General features: G+C 44.6%; 1 protein-coding gene across 1 annotated transcript in view; it reads right to left on the bottom strand.

The window, feature by feature from the left end:
• The window catches only part of LOC139746448 (CD109 antigen-like), a 312038-nt gene that overhangs the window by 229812 nt on the left and 66720 nt on the right, over positions 1–15506 (bottom strand). The window contains 1 exon segment of the mRNA XM_071657698.1: positions 6741–7011. Within this exon segment, the coding sequence (XP_071513799.1) occupies positions 6741–7006 (266 nt within the window). The 5' untranslated portion in view covers positions 7007–7011.

Below are 15506 nucleotides of genomic sequence, written 5' to 3'. Positions count from 1 at the left end.
CACTGACCATGTCAACACTACTGGGAGGGAATGAGGGGAGGGCAAGGGGCATGGGGGGGAAGGGGAGGTTATAATGCCGACGACACTTCCTGAAAGTTATCTCCCAAGCCAGTGAAGCCAAGGTTAAGGAAGCAGGATGGGGAACTTTGGTCTATAATCTGAGTCTTTGTCAAGAGATGAGGAGGAGACAGGAGGAAATATAAAGCCCCGTCCTCCTCACTTCACATCCCCACCCACCTCAGACTGACACTGTCATGATGGACACTAGGCAGTTTACAATATGGATGCCAATGCTTTAGTGTATAATGGCGTCTCCTTTCCCCCCAGTATATCGGTGTTTATGACAAAATTACGGAGGAGATTTACAAGATTCTTAAAGGCTGGGTACGAAGGGGGACTAACGATCATCCTGGGAACACAACAGGGTCCTTGCAGAACGGAAGGTAATGTACGAAAAGAGGCGACGGTCGTCCTAGGAACACAAGAAGAACCTGTAACAGGAGTTTGAGATCAAGAAAGCACAACAGCTTTAAGACGTCTCGTGTTTATAGTGAGGGAGAAAAGGATGTCCAAACACTTACGACCTGCCATGGGGGCTTAACGATGGTAACCATTGTCTGAGGGTAATTAAGTGGTAACAACCCAATCACAGGAGGACATATATAGGGTAAACGAGCAAGACAACGGGGAACACCAGTTAGAGGAATACTGAACGTTAGAGTGAATGGAGGAGGAAAGAAAAAAAAAAAGAAGATCGTAAATAGAGAATAGGAGAGGGAGAGAAAGGAATGGAATCTATGAATAAAAGGGGGAAAGGAAATTGAATAAGTAACGAGGTTTGAGCATTTGGCTTCCGCTCTTTGTTGGAAGTTGAGGACGAAGCTGAGGCCAGGAGGCGGGAAGAGGAATTCGGACGAAGGCAAAATCGTAAACAATGAGAAAAGAAAATAATAAAGAGAAATTCTACGGAGAGAGAGAGAGAGAGAGAGAGAGAGAGAGAGAGAGAGAGAGAGAGAGAGAGAGAGAGAGAGAGAGTGAAAATGTAATTACGGACGTTGTGGATGTCGCCCAAAGGATGAAAAAAAAAAAAAATGAATGACATGAGAAATGCGTCGAATGTGAGTGAGAAATGTTGAGTAAAGGAGAGGGAGGGAGTGTGGAGAGGGAGGCGCTGAGGGAGATGGAGGAGAAGGATCCTGTCAGGAGCGTGGTGGAGATGCTGTTGGAGGGACAAGAAGAGCGAAGAAGACAAGGCAAGGTGGAATGGTGTGGTGGAGAGGGTGTGTGGTGGAGAGGTGTGTGGTGGGGTAGTTGTGTGATGGAGATGTGTGGTGGTGAGGTGTGGATAGGAGGGGGGGAGTGGATAAAGGGAGGACATATAGGGGGGCTACAGCAACCATGGACAAGGCCAACATGAAGGGACGATGAGAGAGAGAGAGAGAGAGAGAGAGAGAGAGAGAGAGAGAGAGAGAGAGAGAGAGAGAGAGAGAGAGAGAGTCGTGCTTCCCGCACTGGGAAGAAAAAAAAGGACATGAAATTCTTCCTCAGGGAGCTGACAGGATCTGTGGTAGGGAGGGCATGGCATCACCCTGGGTACCAGCCAAGCTACCAGTGATGGCAGACGAAGCAGAAGCAGCTACACCAGCAGCAGGGACAACAGTGACGACTACAACTACAACTACATCAACAACTACAACTACAACAACAACTACAACTACATCAACAACTACAACTACATCAACAACTACAACTACATCAACAACTACAACTACAACAACAACTACAACTACATCGACAACTACAACTACATCAACAACTACAACTACAACAACAACTAAAACTACATCAACAACTACAACTACAACAACAACTACAACTACATCAACAACTACAACTACAGCAGCACCTACAACAACAACAACAACAACAACAACAACAACTGCATCAGCAGCTACAATGACAACACCAGCCAACAGCAGCAGAAACTACAACTACAACCATCAGTAATCCACAACACAGGACCGCATCTCTCACTTGTAGATGATGTTCAGAATCTTGTAACTTTATGAAATAATACACTGTACCCAAAACCCCCCTCTTACCCCCTCCCCCCTCCCCCATTTATCCACTCCGCATCCTTCACAACCCCATTCTTCCCCCTTCCCCACAATCTACCCCTCGCCGAACCCCTCACAACAATAAACACGTTACCATCACGATCTTCTTAAGTTTACAGCGAAACTTCGCGAGAAAAAAAAATTTATATATGTATTTCGCAGCTATAAATCCCCCCTCCCCCTCCCTCCCCTTTCCCCTTTCCCCTCCTCCCTCCCCTACCCCTTCCCCTCTTCCCTCCCCTTCCCCTTCCCACTTGTTCGCCAGACTTCCTCCTACTGCTGGATGATTCACATCTTAGGTTTGTTGTGTACAAAAGGGACGAGAGAGAGAGAGAGAGAGAGAGAGAGAGAGAGAGAGAGAGAGAGAGAGAGAGAGAGAGAGAGAGAGACAGAGGACGATAAACCAACATTTGTATCCATCGAATCAAAAGGGGTTAAATCCGCCCCTTTACCCCAACTATTCTGCCACTCACCACGCTCCTCTCAACCATACCCCTCTTCCTCTTCCTCCTCTTCCTCTCTCCTCCTCCTCCTCCTTCCTCTTCCTCCTGCTCCTCCTTCCTCTTCCTCCTCCTCTCTCCTCCTCTTCGCTAATCCATCTTTTCAAGGATGTCTCACCAAGCCTTGCAGTATCTTGCTAAACTCAAAGAGTATTAGAGAAATATGTCTCACCTCCTATAATCAACACTCCTCATTCTCTTCCTTTCTAAGGAAGGGAGAAGGATTACATCTCCTCCCTTACTCCACCATGGGAGAAGAAATAATGAGACGAGCCGTATTTTCTACACCAGAGGATTTTTGTAAATTAAGGTCAATGCTTGTCGTTAATCACATAGAGAGAAGAGGTCTTCAGTAGATGGGTAGGGTCCGTGAGGCGCTGCAGAAGACCATCTCTCTCTCTCTCTCTCTCTCTCTCTCTCTCTCTCTCTCTCTCTCTCTCTCTCTCTCTCTCTCATGCTTTAGTTCATTCTTTTTTAGTTTAGTTTCTTTTGAGGCATCACATACCTTGTCTCTGTATGTCTGTCTTCTTGTCTCTCTTCGTCTTAAATTTTCTTTCATATTTGATGATTAAAGTTAAGCTACACATCAAAGGCGATGGCCTGTTATCACGGTAACTTAACCCCTTGAGTAAGACAACTTAACCCCTTGAGTAAGACAACTTAACTCATTGAGTAAGAGAACTCAACCCCTTGAGTAAGACAACTTAACCCCTTGAGTAAGACAACTTAACCCCATTGAGTAAGACAACTTAACCCCTTGAGTAAGACAACTTAACTCATTGAGTAAGACAACTTAACCCCTTGAGTAAGACAACTTAACCCCTTGAGTAAGGTAACTTAACCCCTTGAGTAAGACAACTTAACCCCTTGAGTAAGACAACTTAACCCCTTGAGGTACAGCTGTCGCTTGCATCAGTCAGCAACAATATTGTCATAATCCACGACAGGCGAGGTCACATCTGAACTCGACGTCTTGTCCCAATTAGACGGTAATAACGTCTGATCACAAGGCTCTGTCGTCTGCAAGGTGGGGTCCTTGTCCCCACGCTGATCCTATATCAGTAAGATATTAATTGGACGGTCTTACAGCGCATTGTCCCGGTGATTTTCGACCTTCTCGTCCATCCTTCTTGCTGTTTATGACCTACAGGGAGCCTGGTGACAACTCTAGTTCTGAGGGTTGTTCAGAGGATGACTGTGTTGTTATGGTGATCCTGTGAGAGGCTGCTCCGTCACCCAGACCAAGACGACCCCGATGTGAACCACGGCAACACGACGGTACGACTCGCGCTAGCACGACGGTACGGCTCGCTACCACGACGGTATGGTCTTTGAGTACGACGGTACGAGTAAGGTTAAAGACCAGGCAATTCATATTCATGGATCGTACCGCCATGCTCAAGGGTCGTACCGTCATGCTCAAGGGTCGTACCGTCGTGCTCAAGGACCGTACCGTCATGCTCAAGGGTCGTACCGTCGTGCTCAAGGATCGTACCGACGTACTCAAGGGTCGTACCGTCATGCTCAAGGGTCATACCGACGTACTCAAGGGCTGTACCGTCGTGCTCAAGGGTCGTACCGTCGTGCTACAAGGTCACAAGCACCGTAGTCCTGAAGACGCCAACATAACCCATGACCCACACCTAGAGAGGAGCAGTGAGTGGGGGGTCATCTGCTATTATCCCCCCCTTCCCCACTTCCCTTATGCTACCTCAACATGAACCCTCAGCTCACACCCCTCACGCCCTCAGGTCACACTGGGTGTCGCTGGGAATCACAGAGGTCGGCCCGGGTCCTCCCAGCTCTCTCTCTCTCTCTCTCTCTCTCTCTCTCTCTCTCTCTCTCTCTCTCTCTCTCTCTCTCTCTCTCTCAAGTTTCATCTCCTCTTTAAGGTGTGTTGAGAGGCTACCATATCGTCGTCTGATGGCCTGGTGGTGTTGTAGGTCTGACCTGTAGCCAGCGGGTGATGCTGGTATGATGGAGTCCGAAGCCTCCTCGCTCGTGAGTATGAGAGGCGAGACATGAGTATGACGAGGTAGCCCTCTTATCAAAGTATGACGCGTTAACGTCTTGAGTATGACGGGTTAAGAACCCCTTGAGTATGACGGGTTAGCCCCCCTAACGGGTTAAGAACCCCTTGAGTATGACAGGTTAGACCCCTAACGGGTTAAGAACCCCTTGAGTATAACGGGTTAGACCCCCTGAGTATAAGAGGTTAGCTAATTACAAATAGACATACACACACACACACACACACACACACACACACACACAACATATTCCATATTTCCTTCTATTTCGTAATATTTCTTTATTTTTTCCCCCTCCTGCTGGAAATTCTTGGTGCCGTCGCGTTTGCCTCGCCTCGAGGAAGGAGAGAGAGAGAGAGAGAGAGAGAGAGAGAGAGAGAGAGAGAGAGAGAGAGTGGGAGGGTGGGGGGACTCTCCCAGACTCCTCCACTCTCACTCTCTCTCTCTCTCGCCCAGTTAATGAAAATGAATTAGTTGGCTAATGACTGGAAGAACAAGCAAGGAAGAAAGACCACCTCACGGCACGTCGTCTTCCTGCAGAGGAAGTCGTTGTAATTGGGTCGTTTAAGCAAGACTAAGAGACGACACGACACGACGCGACGACTTTATACATAAGTAAATACATACATATACATTTTTTTTCTCTATGCTACATTTTCTCGCTCCCGAACCATTAGGTCTACAGAATTTCAATTTAGATCGACAGCCGTTTGAGATTGGTCCACAGGCGTTTAATTTAGGTCGAGAGGCGTTCACTTTCACTCTATGGTCTACAGGTGTTCTACAACGGAGTTTATTTACGTGATTATCTTGGGACATATTACATTGGCGGTTTATAACAATTACATTTCACAACTTAAGTTGTATTTTCATTCTTTTCTATTTCTAGGAAGTAATATATATATATATATATATATATATATATATATATATATATATATATATATATATATGGAAAGATGGAGTGAAAAAGATTTTGTGTGATCGGGGCCTGAACATGCAGGAGGGTGAAAGGAGGGCAAAGAATAGAGTGAATTGGAGCGATGTGGTATACCGGGGTTGACGTGCTGTCAGTGGATTGAATCAAGGCATGTGTATGGGGGTGGGTTGGGCCATTTCTTTCGTCTGTTTCTTTGCGCTACATCGCAAACGCGGGAGACAGCGACAAAGCAAAAAAAAAAAAAAAAAAAAAAAAAAAAAATATATATATATATATATATATATATATATATATATATATATATATATATATATATATATATATGAATCACTGAGGCATCTGGAGGATGAACGAACATTGCATATCATTATTTGCATCTTGGGTTATCCCAGAAAGTATATTTCACGAACCCAACATACAGACATTCAAGAAATGAGTCCCCCCTGACACGAGAGGCGAGGGAGAGTCGGTAACACATTACCAGCGAGATGCAAAGCTAAGATGAACACAGGAGAGAAATATAGTGAACATCTGGGCATAAGATTTCAAAATACATTGCCTGTACTCACCAGACACGCTTTGGAGTGGACTGTAGTGAGGGCTACGTCGAATTTCTTTAGCTCTTAAAACTACAGAAAAGTTAGATCTAGAGATAAGACTACAGAGATGTAGATAAGAGAACTTACAGAAACGTTCTAGTAACCTGTTACAACCAGCAGTATGTTTGTGGCTGCAGATAATCTCATCATACACCACCAGGTCTCCTGTTATATGACCTTCCCACGTACTCACAGGTTTAGAACTCAACATGAAATGATATTATATATTTTTTTTTTCAAACTATTCGCCATTTCCCGCGTTAGCGAGGTAGCGTTAAGAACAGAGGACTGGGCCTTTGAGGGAATATCCTCACCTGGCCCAATTCTCTGTTCCTTCTTTTGGAAAATTAAAAAAAAACCCGAGAGGGGAGGATTTCCAGCCCCCCTGCTCCCTTCCCTTTTAGTCGCCTTCTACGACACGCAGGGAATACGTGGGAAGTATTCTTAATCCCCTATCCCCAGGGGGATATATATATATATATATATATATATATATATATATATATATATATATATATATATATATATATAGAATAGATAATGCAAATACTCACGGATCCCTAAGGATGAAATGCGAATCAGACTGCAATTGCCAGTTTAGAATATCCATTCCCATAGGGCCTGTGCCTCGGTGTGTGACCTCAGTGTTCACGGCTGGTAAGGGCTTCGGGGTCACGCGCTGGCTGGGGTTCGCATCCCCACCCGAGGTCACTACGGGGTCAGCGTAGGTCACCCCTAGGGCCAGACAGAGCCACACCAGGACTAGTGGAGTCATGGTTGTGTGGATGGTAGAATGAGTCTCCAGTTTGGGTCCCATCATGTGACCTGCAAAAAGATAGAAAAAAAGACTTTGATGATGATATATATATATATATATATATATATATATATATATATATATATATAAATAATAGGAAAACCTGTTAACAGAAAAACTCTCTGAATGATGTAAACAACCCCATTGATACCGGCTCTGTTGTGGTAGATTGAATAAGATCAAAACCCTCAGGTTATCTCCGTAAATAGGCTTATCTCTTACTATAAACAATGACAATATATATATATATATATATATATATATATATATATATATATATATATATATATATATATATATATATATATACATATCTGACATAAACGTGAGGGGGAAACTGGAAACATGTGTCGATGACCATAGCTCTGGACGGAGAGGAAAAGAGAAATTCTTGTATTCAGTGCAGACTGATCTGGTCAGAGAATGGAGACAATTGGGACACAGTGGGATTATAGAAAAATCCCACTGTGTCCTTCTACATTCTATTCTATCCTTCTATATCCTCTTGTATCCTTCTAAATCTTGCTGTATCCCTCTATATCCTCCTGTATCCTTTTATAGACTACTGCAACCTTCTGTCTCATTCTGTATCCTTCTATAACCTACTGTATCCTTCTATATCCTACTGCATCCTTCTATACCCTACTGTACCCTTCTATATCCTCCAGTATCCCTCTATATCCTACAGCATCTTCTATATCCTACAATATCTATCTATGGCCTACTATATATATATATATATATATATATATATATATATATATATATATATATATATATATATATATATATATTCTAGTACGCGTTTCTTGACCTCCTGTATCTACCTGTATCTTATATCCTTCCGTACGGAGAACTGAATGCTGGAAACCATCCCACACGGGAATCGAACCCACAGCCAACCGCTCGCCCTACTGGGAATAAATTGTCATTTCAAATAATATCTGTTTTCCAAAGTCTCTGAGTTAGGACTCATACATGATAATCACCAGTAATGTTGTTTACCTTCAAGAAACAGAGTCACGTACGTGAGTAAACGACCCAGTCTTTGGTGATGATCGTACATAAGCTCAATGGCTAGCACAAACAACTCGATGACGTCACGTAGAGGTTCTCGAAGACTCGTTTTAGTGTGATTGCTACTAATATACGATTCTCTCTATGTTTTCCTGATCTCCTTGGTTCCGAACCGGCAAGAAATATTGATCAGTAATGTTCACCGTGGGGAAAAGAATGTCACATCGATGGAAAATAAATAATATTTGCTGTAGCAACGATCGTGTATATAAGCTCGCTGGCTAGCACAGCCGATACGATGATGTCACGAAGTTTCGTAGACTCGTGTCGGCTTGACGTCTGCCTGATTTCTGACTCCTTGTTATTCTGTGACTCTCACGAACCACACGAATGACGAATCATTCAAATTCATCGGTTTAATGTTTACTTTGAGGGGGGGACAGCGTCACTTGGGATCTCAGATAAGCAGCGTAGACTCTGGCCATGATCGTTTGTAAGCTCATTTGCTAGCAGAGCCAACTCAATGACGTCACGAAGTGGCTCTCGAAGACTCGTTTCGGTGTGATAGCTCTTGGATAAAGCCGCCCCCTTCACATGGGCGGGCCCTTCAGCGCACTGAAGCTGAATGGCGTTGGGCGGCAGCCAAGGGATTACCAGGGGCTTGCGGGATCCTGACGACTCCTGACGAGGGAGCTGAGGGAGGGCGCTCCAGACGGAGGAAGAAGAAAGCTTGGAACCGAAGCTTCGGGCTTTTATTCGTCTGTCGCGTTCGTTCATTTCGCTTCAATTTCTGTCTTGTTTCCCGATTCCTTCGGTCCGTTGGATCTGCTCGGCTGCCATGACGACTTCGTTATCTCCTCCAACCCCCCCCCCCCCCGGCATCGTATCATAAGTCCCTCTCTATATATCTCTTGGTCCGTCCCGCTCACAATTCACTCCTTCTGTGTCTTCTTCTTCTTCGCCTTCGTCTTCTTCTTCTTCTTTTTCCTCTTCGTCTTCTTCTTCTTCTTTTTCTTCTTCTTCTTCTTCTTCTTCGCTTTCTTCTTCTTTTTCCTCTTCGTCGTCTTCTTCTTCTTTTTCTGTGGCTGATCTTTCCTCATTTCTCCGTTGCTTTGATCTCTTATCTCACTCTTTTTTTTCTCTCTCTTTACTTCTCCTTATTCGTAGTTTCTACCTTTTTGATGTAAATTTGTCAGGAGGGAAGTAATACTCTCTCTCTCTCTCTCTCTCTCTCTCTCTCTCTCTCTCTCTCTCTCTCTCTCTCTCTACTGGCTCCCTTATTTTGGCTTCCTTTCTATAAGACTGTGTTCAAAAATCTTCATTCATTTCACTCTTCCTCTGCAATATTCTCCTTCTCTTTTTTCTTCTTCGTTCCTCATCCGTCTGTTCTGATGTCTTAAATTCGCCCTTCACCTATTCTTTACCCGCTTTCTCATCATTTCAATGGAGAAAAATTGGAGGAGGAAGTGGACATGGCAGCGAATGGAGCCGTGGAAGCGGAAGTGAATCATAGGGTGGGTAAGGGGAGAAGGTTCTGGGAGAACTGATGAATGAGTGGAAAGAGATATCGTTATCTGGGAGGGCAAAATTAGGTATGTTTGAAAGTCCAGTAGTCTTAGAAATTTTATATGCATGCGAGGCATGGGCTACATATAAGGCTGTGCGGACGAGGGAGGTTGTAATGGAAATTAAATGTTTGCGGACAATATGAGGTGTGAGGTGGTTTGATCGAGTTAGTAACGAAAGGGTAAGAGAGATGTGTGGTAAAAAAAAGTGCGATTGAGAATGCAGAAGGGTGCGTTGAAATGGCTTGGACATATGGAAAGAATAAGTGAGGAAAGGTTGACAAAGAGGATATATGTGGCAGAAGAGGAGGGAACAAGGAGAAGCGGGAGTCCAAACTGGAGGTGGAAGGCTGGAGTCGTAAAGATTCTGAGCGATCGAGGCCTGAAACATGCAGGAGGGTGAAAGCCTTACACGGGTTAGAGTAAATTGGATCAATGTGGTATACTGGGGTCAACGTGTCAGTGGACTCATGCAGGGTATGTGAAGTGTCCGGGGTAAACCATGGAAAGGTCTGGATGTGGTTAGGGAGCTGTGGTATCGGTGCATTACACAGGGCAGCTACCTAATCCAAATAGTTCTTTTTCTCAATCCATTCATCACTTCATTACATTTCATTTCCTTATCTATCACCCTCTCTATGACACAAGGTTCGTCCAATTTTTTGTTTCCCTCTACTTCTTTATCCTGTCTTTCTTGTTTTCTTCAATCGTCAAGAGTTGGGCGAGGGGGCGACGGTCGTGGGGGGGGGGGGGGGGGGGGGGGGGGGGGGGGGGGTGAGTAAGAGGAACCACCTGGGCACGACGGAAGCTCTCGCTAACAAGACTGGGTTCGCCTCTTGGTTTCTTTTTTTTTTTTTCATTTCTCAAGTTCAATCAAACGCCTCTTTACAGCCTAATGGCGTGGGGTCACTTTGACCTGTAATTACTCCTTCCCTAAAGTCGTCAACTCATCAGCCTTCGTAATTAAACAGCCACTCGAGAGCTCATATACTATTCTTCTTAATTGCCTCATTACACAGTTGCATGATTACTTGGTCAAGTACCTGCAGGTTATTTTGATTCCCTTCATGTCCGTAATTAGCCAATTACCTTCTGGATTCTTCATATTAATGTATATTAGTTCGATTGTTGTGTTCGGTGATGAGTCAGTCCGTCAGGGTAGTATATGTTACGTGAGTACAAAGTTTAAAGACGTGGTGTTGGGTCAGTGTGTCCTGAGTTCATGTTCCGACTACCTCGGTTCGATTTCGTGGACGGGGCTGCATGAGGCGGAGGTGTTCATAGTGATGGGGTGCATTGAGCTGGTCGCTATGTCATCGCTGGTCATTCCCAGTTAAGGACTGAAGTCGTTAACCCATAAGGCATCATTGCACACACACACACACACACACACACACACACATACACAATCTTTGACGTTAATTTTTCATACAACACACCAGCCTACTTTTGAAACATCAACAGGAGTAAACATTGACAATATATCACGTAGATTTAACGATGGTTAGTAAGCTATTTACAATACCAACAAGTGAAGGAGGGGGAGGCGGGGGGGAAATAGGTCTATAATCTATAACATTATGACCTGCTATGTCGCATTTTACAACAGACACAAAGCAATGTGAAAACATTTACAACAAGACCCAGACTTCTCAAACAACCCGAGGTCATTTACAGCATTTACAAACGATAACCAAAATTGACTCCAGCCATTTCAAAATATATATAGAACCAAATATATCATAACTTAGCCAACAGCTATATATATATACATACCTGACGGCATCTACTTCAATTTTACAACATCTACCTAAAATCTACAGTAGAGTAATACCCTCCCACCATCACCTCCCCCCCCCCAAAAGCCACATTGACAACCATTTACAATCAGCCTGCTCTTATGATAATCATATTTACACATCTCGCAACCGCTCGGCAATTACAGCTAATTGGGCAGAGCCATGATGCTATTGGCTCGTTAGGAATAGACACCGATAGCAACCATTGCCGTCGTCCTGTGCAAATGGTTACCATCTAGGCTATTAACGTTTTAGGGTCATTCTGCGTCTCCTCCTGGTGCCGGCGCTGCCCAGCTGTGTGGGTGGGGGAAAACGTTCACAAACGTTTGAAGTACCACAACACCAGTTGAGTGGCCTGGTTACTACGACAGATGGGCGTCCTTACATCAAGGATACAAGCCAAGGCCTTGTTTATAATTGGGTGGGGATCAGTTCTTAATTGGGTGAGGTTCTGTGTCTGATTGGATGAGGTGTAGTTTCTAATTGGATGTTGGTTTAATTTGTAATAGGGTGAGACTTGGTTTTTAATTGGACGAGGTATAATGCCTAGTTAGATAAGGCTTGATCTTTGATTTTTAATTAGATAAAGTTCGATTCCTAATTGGGTTTGGTTTAATTTCTCGTTTAATGAATAATTGGCTGCGATTATGTAATTGGCTGGGACTGTGTAGTTGGCTGCGATTATATAATTGGCTGGGACTGTATAATTGGCAGGGATTTCGTAACTGGCTGGGATTTTACCTACTGAAATATTCGCGTGTCCAGAGAATTCCATTCCGAACTCAACTTCCCAGCGAACAACTGGGCCAGTTGCTAACTACTTCTGACACACACAGTTCCCAGCGCACTCGTTTACCACTCACATTGGACCGAGACAACATTCCAAAACAGATGACATTTTTTTCCTATACACATTCTATGAATTCTAATGTCCATGTGAGACTCATCTTTCTTTTTCCTTTCAATCTATCAATCTCCCCTTTTTTTTAAGTCCTTTCTCTGTACATTACAATGGGTGTTTCTTTGGGGTTTGAAACGCGGGCTTACGAAACGCCCGGAGTTTGAAACGCGACGAGGAAGAGTGTTGTGAGCTAAGCCCTCTGTCTCACAAGGCTCCAGCGATGAAATTAATCAGCGCAGCAAAGTTTGTGAAACAATCACGTTGTTCGCTGGTAATGTTTGAGACATTTATTCTGGTCTCAGTCTCGCAGGGTTTATGGATCTACGACGAAGATGGTGTCTATCGTTGTCTATCGTTTCTGTCAACCTACCATCTATCTATCTATCTATTCATCTATCTCTCTCTACCTCTTTATCTATCTATCTATCCATCTATCTTGCTAACTAGCTATCTGTTTTATGCGCAGAAACATCACATCCCTGTCATCTTTAAAACTAAACAGAACGAGGATTCGAATCTCTCTCTCTCTCTCTCTCTCTCTCTCTCTCTCTCTCTCTCTCTCTCTCTCTCCCTCGTCGCTCTAGCCATTAGGGTTGATAAACCCTGTGTTTCCATGCCGTCCCTCTCAAAGGCTTCCTGGCCCCAGACATCTCATTCATACTACAGTCCCATCTCCCTTTTGGCTCAGAGAGAGAGAGAGAGAGAGAGAGAGAGAGAGAGAGAGAGAGAGAGAGAGAGGGAGAGAGAGAGAGGGTGTTAGAGGTATCTCACAGGAATCATTGTGAGAGAATGTTTTCATATTATCACTCTGAAACTATTTGTGTGACGCGTTGTGACTGCCTGCGTGACGCGTTGTGACTGCCTGCGTGACGCGTTGTGACTGCCTGTGTGACGCGTTGTGACTGCCTGTGACGCGTTGTGACTGCCTGTATGACGTATTGCTACTGCCTCTGTGACGCGTTGTGACTGCCTGTGTGACGTGTTGTGACTGCCTGTGTGACGCGTTGTGACTGCCTGTGTGCGCGTAGCCTGTGTGACGCGTTGTTACTGCCTGTGTGACGTGGTGTGACTGCCTGTGTGACGCGTTATTTCTGCCTGTGTGACGCGTTGCGACTGCCTGTGTGACGCGTTGCGACTTCTTGTGTGACGCGTTGCGTCTGCCTCTGTGACGCAGCGAGCAGCTTGCCTGGCGTGCTGCAAGTGTGACGTGATGAGAGACACGTCATGGGGGTCGGCGTGACGGGTTCCATAAAGGAACAGACACTTTACAAATCGCAAGCTCCTGTGTTGTGTGGATGCAGGATTTGCCCTCATAAATCCAGTATATTCTAAATGTGGCCATAAAATCCCTCTCTCTCTCTCTCTCTCTCTCTCTCTCTCTCTCTCTCTCTCTCTCTCTCTCTCTCTCTCACTCACACACACACACACACACACATACACACTCTAGTTCTGAGCATCTTTTGAACTACCCATCAAAACACTTTGCAAAAACGAGTCGATTCTCTTGGGTGGTAGTTTGTGGCCCCTTATGGATAGTCTTAGAACCTCTATACATGCAGTCGAATGGAGTCGAAACCTTTCTGAAAGGGATTCCTTTATAATCAGTCATTAATCCTAATTGTCAACATGATGTCTGTCGAGAGGACGAAATGATCTAAAAACAACGTCCATGTGTAGTAGAGCAATTAGCCTGTGTTTTAATTGGTTGTTAGTGAACTATCATTAATGTCCTTAATGACCAGGGGGTCATGTAAATAGTTCCTATTTTGACCTTAAAAGTCATTAGGTTTTGTCCAACTACTCATTACCTCGTAATGATGTCAAACTACATCTATAAAATACCTGGTTCTACATCAAGGGTCGTTGAAGGTGATCAGTCATCTGATACTAATTACGAATGCTTAATTACATCTTCGTCATTAAGTCTAATGATTTATTTGCCTTGCAGCTCATTATGAAATTCTTACAACTTCTTTTTTCTTCTTAAGATGTGATTCTGTCTGCTCTATTGCGTTTCAGCTTCTTGGATTTCAAACTTTTCTCTTTTAATCATTAATCTCTTTAAGTACGACGGTACGGTCCTTAAAAAAATGACGGTACGAACAACAAGCACGACGGTACGATCCTTTGAGCACGACGGTACGATCTTTTGAGCACGACGGCACGATCTTTTGAGCACGACGGTACGATCCTTTGAGCACGACGGTACGACCCTTGGAGCACGACGGTACGATCCTTTGAGCACGACGGTACGATCCTTTGAGCACGACGGTATGACCCTTGGAGCACGACGGTACGATCCTTTGAGCACGACGGTACGATCCTTTGAGCACGACGGTACGATCCTTTGAGCACGACGGTATGACCCTTGGAGCACGACGGTACGATCCTTTGAGCACGACGGTACGACCCTTGGAGCACGACGGTACGATCCTTTGAGCACGACGGTACGGCCCTTTGAGCACGACGGTACGACCGTTGACCATGATGGCCTAACCTTTGACCTCACCCTGAAGAGTCAGGTCAAAGGTCACGCCATCTTATCCAAGAACCGTACCGTCGTACCCACGGTTTGCACCGTCGTGATCAAGGACCGTCCAATCGTGTTCAATATAACAACTAACACAAATAACATAAATAACATCTAATTTGGTCACCTTCACAACCCTACACCACAAAACTGTTAACATATCCACTCCATCTTTTATACAAACTTCGCAATAATCATTCAAATTATTTATTTTTCGGGGGGCTCATTCCTTGAAACAAAATGTTGGATGATAAACTAATGGAAAATAGACTCAGTTCACCACCTTCGAATATCGGAACCCTATATGACCCATCCAGTGGGACACTTCGACTCACACACAACATTTTCTTAGTTTTGTACAAGACCCAGCTGTGTGTGTGTGTGTGTGTGTGTGTGTGTGTGTGTGTGTGTGTGTGAGGAGGGGGATGGGAAGGGGGTGAAGTGTGTAGGAAAGCTTCCAAAAGGACTGTAAGATATACAAAGGCCAGACCGAGCCAACCGCAGCCTCAAACAACCTCTTTAATCAGAGAAGGAGACGTAGTGCACTTTAGTGTCAAACCGAACTGCGGAGGGGGTTAGAGACATGCCTCTAAAGTCAACGTGAGGCATACAGCTGTTATAAACACATGATCACAGCACGACGCCACCAACTGCTGCTGCTGCTGTGGTGGTGGTCCAAGTCAAACAATAT

This window comes from Panulirus ornatus, chromosome 65 (assembly GCF_036320965.1).
Source record: "Panulirus ornatus isolate Po-2019 chromosome 65, ASM3632096v1, whole genome shotgun sequence".
Classification (NCBI taxonomy): Eukaryota; Metazoa; Arthropoda; class Malacostraca; order Decapoda; family Palinuridae; genus Panulirus; species Panulirus ornatus.
This window is presented reverse-complemented; position numbering and strand designations above follow the sequence as displayed.